Source organism: Anolis sagrei, chromosome 1 (assembly GCF_037176765.1).
Source record: "Anolis sagrei isolate rAnoSag1 chromosome 1, rAnoSag1.mat, whole genome shotgun sequence".
NCBI classification, from domain to species: domain Eukaryota; kingdom Metazoa; phylum Chordata; class Lepidosauria; order Squamata; family Dactyloidae; genus Anolis; species Anolis sagrei.
In genome coordinates this window covers 268,737,310-268,753,392 of record NC_090021.1, presented here as the reverse complement: position 1 = coordinate 268,753,392, position 16,083 = coordinate 268,737,310, and the positions used below count along the sequence as shown (strand labels likewise).

Genomic DNA, 16,083 nt, shown 5'->3' with positions numbered 1-16,083 from the left:
CATGTATTTTATACATCTGAATAGTTATGTTAATTTTACCGAGAAATAAGTTAATACATAACATGAAGAGTTGATGACCAAGGAGCAGAGATTCACAAGTTTATGTTCTACTGAGACAAACTTATTTCTAGGTAGTACACAAATATGTGAATCGCTGCTCCTTGATTACCAACTCTTTGTGTCATGGATTTCAGCTGTCTCTTATAGGTATTTTGAAAACTTGGCAACCTTATCTGCTTGTGTTGTGTGTTAAAACAGATTCCATGATTGGCAGAGTGGGACAATTGTAGCTTATACCACTAGTCATTTCTCAAGCCTTGCCATAATTTATTCACCCAGTTTTAATGATAGATCTAAATCATGAACAGGAAGCCATTTTGACCCCGGGGCTAAATTTGTCTTGGGAACCAAACTGTAGGACCATATTGAGTAACTAGTACAGCTCTGTTCAATTGGCCTACACATCCACAAATTCTGCGTGAACGGATCCAACTATCCATAAGTTGAAAATATTTTTTAATTCTAAAGGAAACCTTGGTTTTACAATGGAACTTGAGCATCCACAGATTTTGGTATCCATAGGCGGCCTTGGAACCAAACTCCAGCAGATAGTGAGAGCCCACTGTACTTTCAAGTGTCTCCTTTGGTGTCATCCAGCCCTACTCTCCCAGATGTTTACTTCCTATTTTCTTTCAGCCATTAAAAAAGGATGTGCAGTCATGATCACTATTTATTATGACCTCATCAGATGGCTGGCAGCAGGAGGAGGTAATGCTGCACTTCACCCTGGGCGTGGGGTACCCAGCACCCATTCCTCGCATCACCGGGAGGGCAATCACATGGGAGGTAGTGTGAGTGCATGTGAAGAATGTGTGATGCACATGAAGCATTCATGGTGCGTGTGGCTCCCCCCCCCCCCCACCATAGATTATGGCAACACATGCTGGTGCCACCCTCCTTCACCCATGGATCTGGCACAACATCATCTGATGGGAGCCAGTTGGCTCCATGGGTGACTGGAGCTAGATTGGCATATGCTGCCAATTTTAGCCCTGTATGTTGAGATAGCTAATCATGATTATGATACTACTACTATAATCATCACATCCCCCCCCCCTTCCAATCTACTTTACTGGGCTTCTCCTAAGTGTTTGTTTGTAATTAGACATATCATTTGCTTCATTCTCAACCTTATTCTTGCCCTAGTTGCATTCCATTTAAAGTAAGTGTTAAATATTTATACATCTGGGTGTTTCCAAGTAAATGGCATAGTTTTTATATTATTCTTCACTGAGTGCTTGCTAAAGAAGGGTACTGCGTGTATACACCAATGCATAGGTTATAGTGTGTATGTGCACTATTTTAGTGTATACCAGCTAGTTTTAATAAAGTGTTGCACTACTAGAAGGATGAAGCCAAAAGAGAGGAATATTTGTCTTGCCTACAGGGCAGTTTCTGGGAGGAGAGGCAGTGGTAGCAAGGTAAATTTGCTGCCAAAACACTCTTAAAGCACATAAAAGCAAACACACACATATCTGAAATGTGGGAGGTTTAATATCAGAAGGGGACTAATAATGTTTGCATATTTTATCACATGCTATTAAGAAATTGAAAAGCTGCAATTTTGGGGGAGACATTGGACTTACAAAAAACAGTTTTAAAAAGCATCACAAAATTAATCACCCTGTGTTCAGACAATTATACCAGAAGTAGTGAGAATTCTGAACACAATTCTTAAAAAAAAAACTTTTAATGACAGGAATTTCTATATTTGCTATGCTTCTAATTTCCTGTTTTTTTATTACTACAATAGAACCAGCATGATGTACTGGTTTGATCATTGGATTAGGATTTGAATCCCCTGCTTCATTTTGGAAACCCATTGTTTAAGTCATACTCCCTCTACCTCAGTGGAAAGTAAATGCAACCTCTCTCTCTCTCTCTTTGAATGAATCTTGCCTTAGGGTCATTCTAAATTAGAATCTAATTGAGAGCATACAAAAACCAATTTATTATATTTTCACATTCTTGCAGTGGGGAATTTATTTACTAACAAAAACACCACACAGAGAAAATGCATTGGTTTTTAATTAACAGAATTAGACAGAATCAGTGGTTACAACTAATACGGCACTTCTGTGGCAGATTAAACAAGATACTATTCATTTTCTGGAAACATGAAAACTGTGGTGTTCAGCATATAATAGTTTCTGCATTTTATATGGCAAGAAACATGTCTCAAGATGTGTCTTTTTAAAAAGACTGGCTTAAATCCTATGCACACTTATCTCAGATGAGCCACATTGGATATAGTAGTCATTATTTATGAATATAAGATCAATCTGCACTCAACACAAAAATGTGATAAGCAAAATTGCATAGCAGATCAACAGATTATTTGACCATCTGATTTTCTTACAGTTATCTCTATATATACAGTAACATCTTCTTCTTATATAGAGCTTTACACATCTTTAAAATTATATTACAATACAAATCTATACATATGTTATTAGTATAAAATATACACCTTTTTAATAAAAAAGAGTCCTCCATTTTTGGAAACACATTAAATCTCAGGAAATGCCTTTATGTTTAAAAGGCAACCTGATACAAACATTCATGTCTTCATCATGTCCTATTGCTTAAAACTGGAAAAAGGTTCAATTTTGGCCGGGGCTGTGTGTGCTTGGCAAGACCCAGGACACATAATAAATTTACCTTTTCTCTTTATGGCAGAGTAAATGTTATTTTGGCTCTGTTTGCAAATCTATGGCATCGTGTAATCAAATGAGAAACATTTTAAAAACAGTCATAAATATCTGACTCTATTGTTCACTATCTTAGATTAATAGTATGGGATTAACTAATAATCCAGTGGAAGTGGAACATGGACCTGAAAAGAAACTATTCACTAGATGTTATTCAAAGTTCACATATGCATGCCAAACATACATTGTTTTCAGTATGGCAAGAGTGCTAAAAGAGATTCACAAAATTAGTGGAATTGTGGCTAAAGAGAGTAGTCTGTTTAAGGGAAACTGTGTTCAGGTGAACATATCTGGAAACCATGCTCATTTAGAACAGTGATTCTCAACCTGTGGGTCTCCAGGTGTTTTGGCCTACAACTCCCAGAAATCCCAACCAGTTTACCAGCTGTTAGAATTTCTGGGAGTTGAAGGCCAAAACACCTGGGGACCCACAGGTTGAGAACCACTGATTTAGAACAAGCATTATTTTATTGTAAGCAACTGTTTTGCAAAATCTGTTTTATATGCAAGCAAAACATGGCAAAGTCATCATACTTTGTTTCCCATGACTTTCCATGATAAAAGCATACCATATATGCTCATGTATAAATCAACCTTATGTATACATTGAGGGCAGATTTGGGGGATAAATTATGGATTTTGGTATGACCCAGGGATAAGTCAAGGGCCTTTTCACAGAGAGGGGAAAATACCAGTGCCACCCCTTACTATATTCAGAAAATGGGATGGTTCCTTTTTTTTTTATAAGGGTTAAGATACATTATTTATAGTGGCCTGTGGATGTATTGACCCAAGTTGAGTCAATATTTTAACTAAAATTTCTAGAGCTATACATGAGTATACACAGTACGTATTTTACCAGCTGAAGTCTGCAGAATAAGTATGCCATCAATATTCACCCAGTTCTTCACGTACCTTGTTCTAACCAAGGAAAAGACATTTTTTGGATGACTACTCCCAGACTCATGTTGCTGGCTAAGGAATTTTGATAGCAGTAATCCAAAAAGAAACTTTCCCAAAATCTTGACACAGTTTACTCTTCACATAATCTTTACAATGTCATCTTTTCCACGAGGACATACATTTACATAATTGCATAATCTCCACATCATTTGATTTCTATGGTCTGAGAAATTATGAAATCGTTGCAAAATTTCCAAAGCAAGAAAAATATAGGGCCAAAAAGAATAAGAAAAAAAGATGGCAGTGAGTACAAGTACCCAAGGGCTTCCCTTAAAGTCACCACAATTGTGACATGCCATTGCAGGCACCAGCTTTTCTACAGTTTTGCAGAAACCACAGAACTTGTTTCAATTATTGTCTCATATTACCCAAAGAAAAAGCACTTTGTGAAGTTCTTTTTAATTGCCAGGAATTTGTTAATTGAAGGTACAGCCTGAGACTTCTGGAAGGTGTTTATTCTTTAGAATATATGTGTATATCTAAAAATGGCACATATTGCACATTTGAAATGCCTCTTTGGCTCAACAGCCCTTCATGCTGGCAATACCCAAATCACAAAAGAGTGATAAATTGAGACCAGTGTCTAACATTTATGGAGGGAAAGAGGATTAATTACACACCACGAACTCATCAAGTTTTAAAAATGGAGATGTGGAAAAAGTGGAGGAGAAAGGAAGCAAAATCATTGAGATGGAACAACTATTCAGAATAATGAAACATATGCACACAAGAAGAAAATACATGCTCTGAAGGACGGAGTCTTATGACTTCATCTGTAAATAAGATGAACCTGCCTCGCCCATCTTATGTAAAGTCAAAAATGTCACATAGCTCTAATTGATGGTGACAGCTTTGGCAAGAATTGTACAGAAAAAGGTGTTGTCTACCTGACATGCCCAGGTGTGTTTTCTCTGTAAAGACCAGAGAGGGAGCCACATTGACCTGTTGCAGCAAATAAAGTGGGCAGTAGTCCATAAACGCCTATACCATAATAAATCTGTTTGTCTAAGGTAGCACAAAACTTTGATCCCCTTTAAAGAGTGATCAATTTTCCAGCAGCCCTCCTCTATCCTGTGACTTGCTTTATCCTGCTCCTATGCTCCCATTCCAAAACAACTCCAAAATGGAAACACGGAATTAGAGTTAAAAATATTTGCAATTGAGGTACATATTAGTTTAGAGAAATGTGAAAGGGGCCATTTTAAAATATAGCCCTTAGAACAATTTCTTGGTTTCACCAGAAGTGTTAAATCTGCATCTGAGCTGTCTTGTTTCAAAGCATACCACATGACTGAATGCTCTTCCAAAAAAACAAGATGAACAACAAGAAAAAAAGTCCCTGTAAATAGAACTGTATTTTTGAATGTAGGGGAGTGCAAATATGACGTAGTGCAATAAAGATGGAGGTTTAGCACTTCTGTTAGGCTGAGACCAATGTACATCATATTTATGGGAGTATGGGAAAGAGTATCCTTTACATGTCCCAAAGCACAATCTCTGTCATTTAGCTATGATATACAAAAGGTTTGAGATGTGACCCTTTGCAAGGACAAAATTGTACTGAAAGTCAAGCTGAGAACTGACCTCTACCATGGGGTAGTTTTACACTGTGTAACAATAGTACTATGAATCTACTATGACTCTACTTCAACAGCCATGGAAACATCATATGTAATCCTGGGGGTTGCAGTTTAAGGTGACGTAACTAAGGGCACTTTCACACAGTCATATAACCTGGAATATCAAGGCAGAAAATCCCACAATATCTGCTTTGAACTGGGTTATGTAAGTCTACACTGACATATATTCCAGTTCAAAGCAGATAATGTGGGAATTTATTCGTCTGTGAGAAAGGGACCTCCATATACTAAGCCAGAGAGCTGTAGCACTCATCAAGTGACAAATCACAGGATTCTATAGGATGCGGCCAAGGCAATTAAAGTGGCATCACAGAATTAGAAGTGAGCAATGTGAAAGGGCCCATTGTCATAGTATGACATGATTTCAGTACATGTGGACCACATTAACTTTAAACAAAAATGGAAACCTTTCACTTAGTTAAAAAAAACACCTTTCAGTGATATCACAAATGTAACTAATCCACATTTTTAAACATCCTTTCTGAGTGAGAGCTGGTTCTATGTCAACATAATGCAATCTTCAATTGAAGAATCAAATTTGCTTCTAAATGTAAGACTCCAAATAAAGCCAAACCATAATTTGTTCCAATGAAAGACGTAAGCAACAGGCCAAGTTTGCTGATTATCTCTTAGCATGCTGCTGCGTCTAATAAGAGAGACATGACATTGCATGGACAGATCTCCTCATACTATCCTTACAACTGAGAAAAAAAAGGTAAGTCCTCATTTGTTTCATATATAGGAAGTAATAGGCCTTATTTCAGCCTCTCAAATAAAAAGTAATGCCCTATGATTTCCTCCCACAGCATACAACTCTCACAGTATTATAATAATCACATTTATCCCAGAATACACTTTTCAAGCATCTTCATAAGAAAGGCAAATACATACCCAAACACAACCACACCACATTATCATTGTTCACAGAAACCTGTGTACATTTTCCCTGTAGAAGGACATGTTTCAAATAAAAAATAATTAACATCAACAAAAAACAGAGTTCCTTCTTCCCACTAGAGTAGATTACTGCCTTCCACCCAATTTTGTACATAAATAGAAGAAAACAGTCTTTGAAATATTTACATCCACTATGAGTTCCTTCTAGTGGTAGCTCTATTATATAACTGTAATTACTGGGGGTTGGTTTTTGTTGTTTTTGAGTTGCCTTTAGTTCTCATTTTCTCTCCAACCACGTGCATTCTTCCCAAATTTGTATACTAGTCTTCGGCCATCTACACGTTCAAGAATTTCTCTTTTGTAATAGTACCTGTTGAAAATAAAAAAAAACAGATTTAACAAAAATATATTTAGTAATGATTGTAGAAGAACTCTTGGGTGAAATTCAGAATTTGGCTCAGCAAACAAGCTCTTTTTCTCTCTAAGCAGAAAACAGTTTATTTCATTTCAAGTAAAAAAAGAAATATAATTTAGTGCTTACTGTTCCTCTGATAATATAATCTGGTGTATAACAAACTATGAAATAGAACACTGTCCTCCCACAGAACACCCTCCATAGCCAATGCTAGAACCAGAATGTGGAAACATTACTTTTGGCCCTACAATTCCCAGCTAGCATGGTCAACTCCAAAGGAATCTAGGAAATATAATACTTAAAAATAAGGGTTTTGGTGGGTAAGATTCTTCAAGTAGAATTTCAGTAGCCCAACCATGCATGATCAGGATGAGGGTGACATGGACCAAATCTCTCCTCTTTTCTCTGCATTGATGAGCACATGGAAAAAGGAAGGTGGCAGTGGTACATGCTGAGGCCAAAGTGTGGGACCATTTCACCCACATTGTAAAGCATTCCCCACTTTTGACTTCATGCAGTTAAGCCTTGGAGTGTCTTCCTTGTAGCTGGTTTGTAGCAATATCTTTTAGATGTAATTTCTACATTCCCTTTTTAAATATTTCATGCACTAATTTCCATTAACATCATACTGGCAAATCAAGGCCTACAGACCTCCAAATCTGGGCAACTCAGATGCAGGTGGGACTGATACAACTATTTGATATAACAATTTTAGGAAGATACCAGCAACCTGACATGCTGGACATGTTTATTGCTATCATGATAGATTATAGACTGTTACAATGAAATCAGCCTGGCGAAATTTATAGGTAATAATTTCAGTTTTGCAATAGGAATCTTATTGGAAGCAAAATAATTGTTTTAAAAATATTAAGATGACTGCATCATTTGCAAGTATGTATTTTTTTCCTATTCAATGTAATGTGACCATATAATTTGGGTCCATATGTAAAGGTAGTAAATTACGAGTAGTTAATTAGAATAGGATGGGAGACCACCAACGAATACCAGGTGCTGTAGGCTATATTTTAAATGAAGGAACTGTCACAGCTACATCTGAGTCTTTTTTGCCAAAGGAGACACTATGAAATTCATGGAGTCACTAAGGTGATTTGAAGGCGTGTGTGCACATATTCACTAAATACAAGCAATTGTAAGCCATAGTCTTTCTGTTTTTTCTTACCTCATGGCACGGCTCAGTTTCTCATAAGTCATGCTGCTGTTATTCTTCTTTTTACCCCACAATTGAGCTACTGCCTCAGATTTTAAAAATCTAAAGATGCCTTCAGATCGATCCTCCCATTTAATCAATCCTGGATTCTTCTCTGGATGTAAGAGGATGTCTCGGATAAATTCCCACAAGTGTGTCCCTCGAGGAGCTAAAATAAAATCATGTTCAAGGAGGAAATTATTTGCAAACACACATATACAAAATTCCACATAACCCAATATACATTATATTTAAGGAAATATAAAAAAAACTGAGGAACACCTGGCTACTTTAGTGCTCATTTTCCTAGAGCATGTATTCCCCTTCTGATTCCAAAATCAGGCTTCAACATCTGTTATCCTTAAAAAATAATACAAAATTTTAACTCATATTCTGGGTACACTACATTGCACCTCCTGTTTTTCCATATACAATTCAAAGTGCTGGTTTTGGCCTATAAAACCCTAAACAGCCCCAGCCAAATTTTCCTAGAATCATAGAATCATAGAGTTGGAAGTGACCCCATGGGCCATCCAGTCCAACCCCCTGCCAAGAAGCAGGGAAATTGCATTCCAAGCACCCCAAACAGATGACCATCCAGCCTCTGTTTAAAAGCTTCCAAAGAAGGAGCCTCCACCACACTCTGGGGCAGAGAGTTCCACTGCTGAACAGCTCTCACAGTCAGGAAGTTCTTCCTAATGTTCAGGTGGAATCTCCTTTCTTGTAGTTTGAAGCCATTGTTCCGTGTCCTAGTCTCCAGGGCAGCAGAAAAAAAAGCTTGCTCCCTCCTCCCTATGACTTCCTCTGGCATATTTATACATGGCTATCATGTCTCCTCTCACCCTTCTCTTCTTCAGGCTAAACATGCCCAGCTCTTTAAGGTGCTCCTCATAGGGCTTGTTCTCCAGACCCTTGATCATTTTAGCCACCCTGTCCGAACGCATCTCCCCCTATGAACCATAGAGGAGATTAAGATCCTCCAGGGAGGCCCTGCTCTCCGTCCCTCTATTGTCACAGACGTGATTGGTGGGGACAAGGGAGAGGGCCTTCTTGGTGCTCCCTTCCTGGTGAGATCAAATTGGCCCCCTCCCTCCTGTCCTTCAGAAGGATGGTAAAAACTTGGCTGTAGGACCAAGCTTTTGGGACAGTGCAATAAAGCAGCAATAGAAAACTTTACCAGGCTAATTAGATTTGACGCAGATGACCAAGATGGTTTTAAACAGTGTATTTTAATATTGAGATAACTGTTTTTAATGTTTATGTATGCATAAATGAATTGTTGTCCCGGCATTGAATGTTTGCCATATATATGCTGTGCTCTGCCCCGAGTCCCCCTCAGGATGAGAAGGGCGTAATATAAATGTTTTAAATAAATAAATAAATATATTCAAACTGTATCATTAGAGCTGTAGGATAATATGGCACCTTTCTCTCCTAAACTCCCATCCATGGCCATTGCAAATGTTACTTCTCACAACCAATCCACTTTACAGTTCGCCTGTGTTGTCAATTGCAGCGAGAGTTGTCGTTGTCAGGATGCTATCTGCATCATAAGCACTTAAGAAGAATTACACCTGTATTGCATTAGATCGAAAGCAGTTGACTTACTGTGCTTCTTGTTATGTGATTTCGGAGTGTGTTCTTGGGCTATTCTTTTAACATCTGAAGAATCTTCTGTAACAGAAAATGGTGTCAGTTCTTAATTCTTCATACTTGAGCCATGCCACAATCACAATGTAAAGTTCACAATGTAAGGCTTGATGTAAAGCTCGCAAAATTAGCATTTATAGTCCATGCCCACTTACTATATCATATTCAACTAAACTTGCATAAAAGCAGGATTTCAAAAGGAGAAATAAATCATGCCCAAGAACCTATATCAGGAGACATAGTGCAAAGTTCTGTCCAGGCAAATCTATACCACATCTCCCTAATCTTTGCCCTTCCAGAGATTTCATATGAGCTCCTTCAGCCTATGCATGTAGTAGCTGGTGGAGAGGAGAATGATGATTACAGACTTCCCAAAAACCCCAGGATGTCACAGAGGATGCCTTTGTCATAAGGACTCAAATTAATACAGGGCTGGAATTAAATGAATTTGATATGCGTCTCTAAGTAAAAGCCTCAGCTTGAGCATTTTAAAATGGTCTCAAAGGTCAGTACAGTGGGCATGCATTACAGTAGTTGTGTCAAGAAGTTTATAAAGCATAAAGATAGGGACTCTTCACTACCAGCCCAAAAAGGAGCAAAACTGACAAAGTTTAAATGTCATAGAGAGGTAGAAATACCATGTCCACCTTCTCATTCATAGCCTACCTAATCTTCATTCTTAGGTTCCTTAGAAATATGAATTACCAGATATATAAAGAATTCATGATGATAAACACTAGGGACTTCTTCAAATGGTGAAAGTTGCTGGTGAAACGGCAGGCATGCGGGATACCTTGTAGCACCCTGTGCAGCCTCCCTACTGGAGCTACCCAAAACACACTTTCCTCTGTTGTGGCAAAAGAAGCATCTTGTGACGCTTCCCCTCCACTTTGCGAGGAATGGAGGCAGGACCAAGCCAGTGTTGTTTGATGTGGCTTTACAGTCCCTGCCCAGAAAAGAAAAAAGGGCCCTCAAAACTACAATGTGATGAGGTCACAGGACAATGATGGCTTTTTTCAACAAAAACAGATCACATGTGTATCTAATCTAACATTATTTTTCCAGTTGAGACCAGGCACTTTGCTTTCAAACATGGGCTATTCAAAACTACAGTTGCCAGGAACCTGTGTTGTGTCTGCTTCACAAGATCATTAGTGCCAAGGAAGCTTAACGCCCACACAGATTCTTCTGCTGACATGCATGCATCAGCAACCACCACAGCTTGCAAGGGAAATCACCCTATTTGCATGTGCAAATGACTTACTGTAAGTACCAGCCTCTGCACAAACTTGTTTGAACAATTTTGTTGCAACACTGATAAGCACTTCAGGAAAATGGGTTGCAAACCAGAGAAGGGGAAGACAGTGTGTGAGTCCTTCACTCACAGGTAATTACAACTGTTGTGCCTCTTCTGCGCTGGCAAGTTCAGAGAGCACCAATCTCTTGTGCAAGTTGCTGAGCTTGTGGGAAAGCCACAAGAATTAATTAAAGCACAATATTTCCACCCTTAACTGAAGTAAGCCTTCTATGAAACCTGAAGCAACTATGAATTTTGATCTGAGAATGAGAACACTAGGAATTTAAAATTACTCCCTTAATATTCCTGTTTACCACGGCTTAAAAACTAGTTTGATCTAATTTTGCTGTTCTGTTATTCCCTTTTTTTTGGGGGGGGGGGGGGAGCCCCTATTATATTTGAGTTGTATTTATTCTACCCAAATCACTTGGGTTGTTCAATTGTTCAATCCATGATGTAGGGGTGTGAAAATTCATCAATTTCATTTCCATTGCATTTTTCAGATTTCCATTTTGTCCTGTTCTACTTCTGCACACAAAAATTCTATTTCAGCACAATTTCCCCCTAAATTGTATATTTGGGATATGTATTTTCTTAATGCACACATTTGTTTATAGATTTCTCCACTGATAAAAATGTGTGTTGTATACACTTGTTAAATATAGTTATAGCTCAGTAGATAAAGTAGGTGTATTCATAGGAATTACTTTTTTAACAGAGAATTTGGTACCAGCGGCAGAAATAACATGAAATGAATAGGGATAGGTTCCAACCTCCTCCCTCAAAAGAAGAGCAGTTCAACATGATCCAGAGAATTTTGCATCCAAGACTAACAAAATAAACAGGAGAAATTAAACAACCAAGAAAGGTAACCCTTGCGTATGTAAAGAAAAACACTTTGAATCCTTGAGAGCTGGCTTGAAACTTTGAGAGATACACAATATTTTTTTCATTAGCCACCACTTCTTAATAATCTCCATTTTTGTTGTTAAACATATAGATCTGTATTTCTTTAACATGCTTCTGGTAACTGGTGAGACGTGCTTATCTGCTATCCCTCTTTCTCTCTGTTTTGGTGTTCACCGTGATCTATAAGGGATTCTGGAGCTACCTGCTGTTTGTCATGACGTTTAGTCAGCCATATCCAGGGTGGCTGACTATCCAGCTCAAGCTTTTCTTGCATTGATTAATGCTGTCACTGTACTGCAATCTCTAGCCCTCCTTTTCCATCCTCCCCGTGTTAATGCTACTAAAAACTTTGAACCAGACAGATGTTGAGTGGAAAAGAGACATCTGAGAGAATGTAAGCAGACTGTAAAAAGAAGCTTCTTTGTAAAAATAAAAATAGGTAACAGGTATTTCTGGATGCTTTCATTGGAGTTTATCACACAAAGCAAATCTTAATTGCAGGAGGACAAGGATAACTTTGCCTTGATGTCACTCCTTTTCAGCTACCTTCCAAGATGGAGACCCTTTGAAGGCGTTTCTTTTACAAAAGGAAGTCATTAATGTATTGTTTGGGTTTGCAAATTAAACAGACACCAGGAGAGTAGCAGGAAAGAAGCACTATCATGCAATAAGTCCAAGGATGTGAGAAGATTGTGTGGAGGCTATGAACAGGGGAAAGTAAAATATTCCATGCTGTCTTGCTTACTTGGTTGCTGTTGCTGCTAGACAAATACTTTGTAGGAGTAGTTCTATAGGTCTGAGTTCTCAGAAGTACCTCAGAACTATCTTGGACTTGACTGTTGAGCTGTGGCTCCCTTTACTATTTTATTTATTTATTTACAGTATTTATATATACCGCCTTTCTCACCCCTGGGGGGACTCATACTGGTACCCTCCTCCCCTTTGCTGTTTGTCAGAAGGGTATTTTTCCTGCTGTGCTCAGTCTTCTCCTTCCCCCTTCTCTGTGCTAAGCTCATAATTTTTTAAGATGTTACTGGGTTGTAAAAAAAATGTGAGGCTCATAATGATCACTTAGAAACTTAAGGGGTTTCCGGAGAATTGGCAATATTAGGCTAAGTTACTGGAGTTGGATGATACAGATATGACTTTCTCTGCTTGCAAAAGGCACAAAGGAAACAGGGGCACCACATTTTCTGTGGGATCACACTGTTTGTAGGATCAGTTCTAGCATGTCTGTTATTTTGACAAATTTTGTAATTATTTTTGTAAAGCAAAAATAATTACATATTTCCAAGGCATACCTAATACATGCTCAGATATATAGAGCATGTATTAAATATGTTTGTTCATCTGGCATAATGATGGCACATTTGTAGTCCATGGGAATGTATACTGCAGCCATCCAGAAGCTGAACTACAAGTTGTTGAAATGCAAGCCCCCGAGTGCTATATAAGTGTCACCAGTGATGAGGAATTCTGGGAGTTGCAGTTCACCTTCTGAAGGACAGTTGAAGTCAAGCACAAAGTATTTCTGAAGGTCATGCTATGACAGCTGAATATATATGTTTCAACAAAGGTATCTTGCAAAATTTGAGGATGAAAAAAATGCCCAGTATTTGCATATGATTCAAGAGTGAACAATTTCTTTTTCCAGAATATACAAATTTGGTTTTTACAATGTGCTGTGCCCTTGGCAGGTCACTTGTCCACCAGGAATAACCAGTATGAGAATAAACACACCACAACTTGAAACTGAAACACACAACTGTCAAGAGTGATTTGAAGAGCAGACAGCCATTTTATGAGAATGGGAGGACAGTAAAGGTAAAGACAAACATGAGATGCTGAAATCATGTGTTTGAAGTGTGTGGGCTATAAAGCTGCTGTAGATCAGAATGATAGTAAACATAGGCCTAAACCTCTCTCTCTCTCTCTCTCTTTTTTTTTTTTTTGCTCCTGACTAGAGTTTGTTATGCGCTTTCAAGTTGTTTCCAATTTATGGTGACACTAAGAAGAACCTAACATGGGGTTTTCTTGGCAAGATTTGTTCAAAAGATGTTTGTCTTTGCTTTGCTCTGATACTGAGAACCATAACTTGCCCACACTTAAACAGTGGTGTCCTTGACTGAATGGGGATTCAAACCTGGTTTCCAGTCACAGACCAATGCTTACCCTCTACACCAGGGTCTTCTCAGAGTACACGCCTCAAATGTGGAAGTCTCTTTCAGGAGCAATTTAGCCATCCTTCACACAGCTGCCACTTAGGCACTTGCTATAATTTCCACAAACAACAACAAGGATGCTACTGGAAACAGAATTCTGTATGGTCCAAATGAAGGGCATTTGTGAATTCTATCATTTCTATGGGGAGGGAAATGCCAGATATCCAAGATGTATTCAGAAAAGGAAAAGGCACTATGGATCATATTGCAAACATACATGAAATAATGCAACAGAATTTCAAAACATCAGCAAATGTTTCAAAGATTATGGCATAGCCTTTCACCATGAAAACTGTGATCACTCTTACCGATAGGCTGGTGATTAGCAGCATTGATTGAAATCTGTGCTCGACAATAGGCTTTGCTGTCCACTAATTCTGAAAAGTGAAAAAGGAGAGAAAAATTCAAGTAGAAAAAGTATTTTAAAAAATCCTTTAAACTCCCAGAATTATTACAAAACGATTGTTAGTTACCTACTGTGCCTCCATAACCATTGTCATAGAAATAATTGTCATCTTTCCAGGATGTCATTGCACATGGATCTGAAACAAAGAACAAAAAACACAAGAATAAATAAATAAATAAATAAATATTGATACAGTAGTTCTTGGGTTTTAAAAAACATTTACAATCATATTCAGATACTGTTGCCATGGCCTATTTTCAGGCAGTTCCCAGCACCAGATGCAAACATTGCAATCACACCCTCCAGCCTGTTTTGTTTTAATTCCAAAATATATTTAATCAAAAAAGTATTCCTCCCTTGTCCTCCTTTATCTCTTTTTAGATTTTTTTAAAATTGTTAATTTTAATTAGAGTGTTAGTGTTATAATGTACATCAGTCAAATGGCACTTTTTCACTATGGAGTTCATTATATTGACCTCCCCCCACTTAAATCTATTTCGCCAGTAATTGCTGGTCAAATGGAATACATATGTGATGCCTCACAGCAACCCGCACACCCTTCCTCCTTCCCCCATCACATGGGGGCATTGGGCCAAGGTGCATTGTTGCCCTGTCCCTGCCCTCATCAAATGGGGGAAAGGGCGGCAATGCACATTGCCGCATTACCCTTTTCCCCATCAGATGGGGGGGGGGGCAAAAAATGTGAGTAGCTCTATCAGAGCTACCCAAAAGATGGCTAACTTTGCATTGTCAGTGAAGAGGAGTCTTGTGGTGCTTTCTTGCCACTTTGGCAATTAATGAGGTGGGGGCACGGCCAGCATTGTGTAATGGCGCTCAGCAGGCCCCGTATCTGAAGAGAAGCAAGGGGTCAAAAGCCCCTTGTGTGATAAGGTGGTAAAAGTCTTAACAAAAAATTGAACTCTTTCACTATAGGACCTATGCAGCAAACCACACCTTTTTGTTAAAAAAGTGGAAGAGCCTCACTGCAAATTCAAGGAATTACTTCCATCTCAAAAAGGAATGGAAGCAGCCATAGAAATGACAACTGGCTAAACCCAGCAAAACTTAAAGAGCTATATATCAAGATTCCACACCTCTTTAGCTGATGTACACGAGATTGTTTTAAGATTAAAAGAAGAAGAATCATTTCAATATTAAGAATAGACAACTAAAATCTACAATAAGCAGAAAGCATAGAAAGTTTAACAGTTAAATATCTCACAAATTGGATGAAAGTAGAGTGCAAATAGAATGGTTCACTTGGTTAGAATGAGACATCTGCACACTTCATGGTTTGAATGTTGGATCTTTAAGGTTACCTCACTTAGGTTGTTGTAATGAACAATGGATGATATTTTGTTTTGGTCAGTAACCCAACTGATCTGTGGAAACCCACTGGGTAATCCTGGCCAAATGACACTCTCACATGGCAAAGGCAACCCCCTTGAACAAATCTTGTGAAGAAAATATTCATGACAGGATCACCTTCAGCTTGTTATAATTTTTGGAAGGCACACAGCATCAACAAAAAGACCAAGGAAAGGCCAGTGAACATAATGACCTCACTGAAATTGAAGCAGTCGTTCTGCTGTATAGATTGGACTTGAGTCACAATGATTTGCTCAACACCAGCATAAAACTTCAGAACTAAGTAGGATTTTTTAATGTGGGTTACTTCAGCAGAATTACCAGTAAAAGGGGAT

The 16,083-nt window shown here is 38.3% G+C and overlaps 1 protein-coding gene across 2 annotated transcripts in view; it reads right to left on the bottom strand.

Moving 5' to 3' along the window:
- Window positions 1–2,070: 2,070 nt before the first annotated feature.
- Window positions 2,071–16,083, bottom strand: part of EHF (ETS homologous factor) — a 50,495-nt gene continuing 36,482 nt past the window's right edge. Inside the window, exons 5-10 of one of the 2 annotated variants that reach the window (XR_009630743.2) lie at window positions 14,448–14,516; window positions 14,283–14,351; window positions 9,505–9,570; window positions 7,870–8,065; window positions 3,229–6,641; window positions 2,071–3,098 (exon numbers count right to left, since the gene is read on the bottom strand). Coding sequence is in view for 1 of the 2 variants with exons in the window: in XM_060764880.2 (XP_060620863.1) it covers window positions 6,542–6,641; window positions 7,870–8,065; window positions 9,505–9,570; window positions 14,283–14,351; window positions 14,448–14,516 (500 nt within the window). In the remaining variant the exon portion in view is untranslated. Of the gene's footprint in view, window positions 6,642–7,869; window positions 8,066–9,504; window positions 9,571–14,282; window positions 14,352–14,447; window positions 14,517–16,083 lie in introns of both variants that reach the window. The other variant, XM_060764880.2, reaches the window with a different exon arrangement.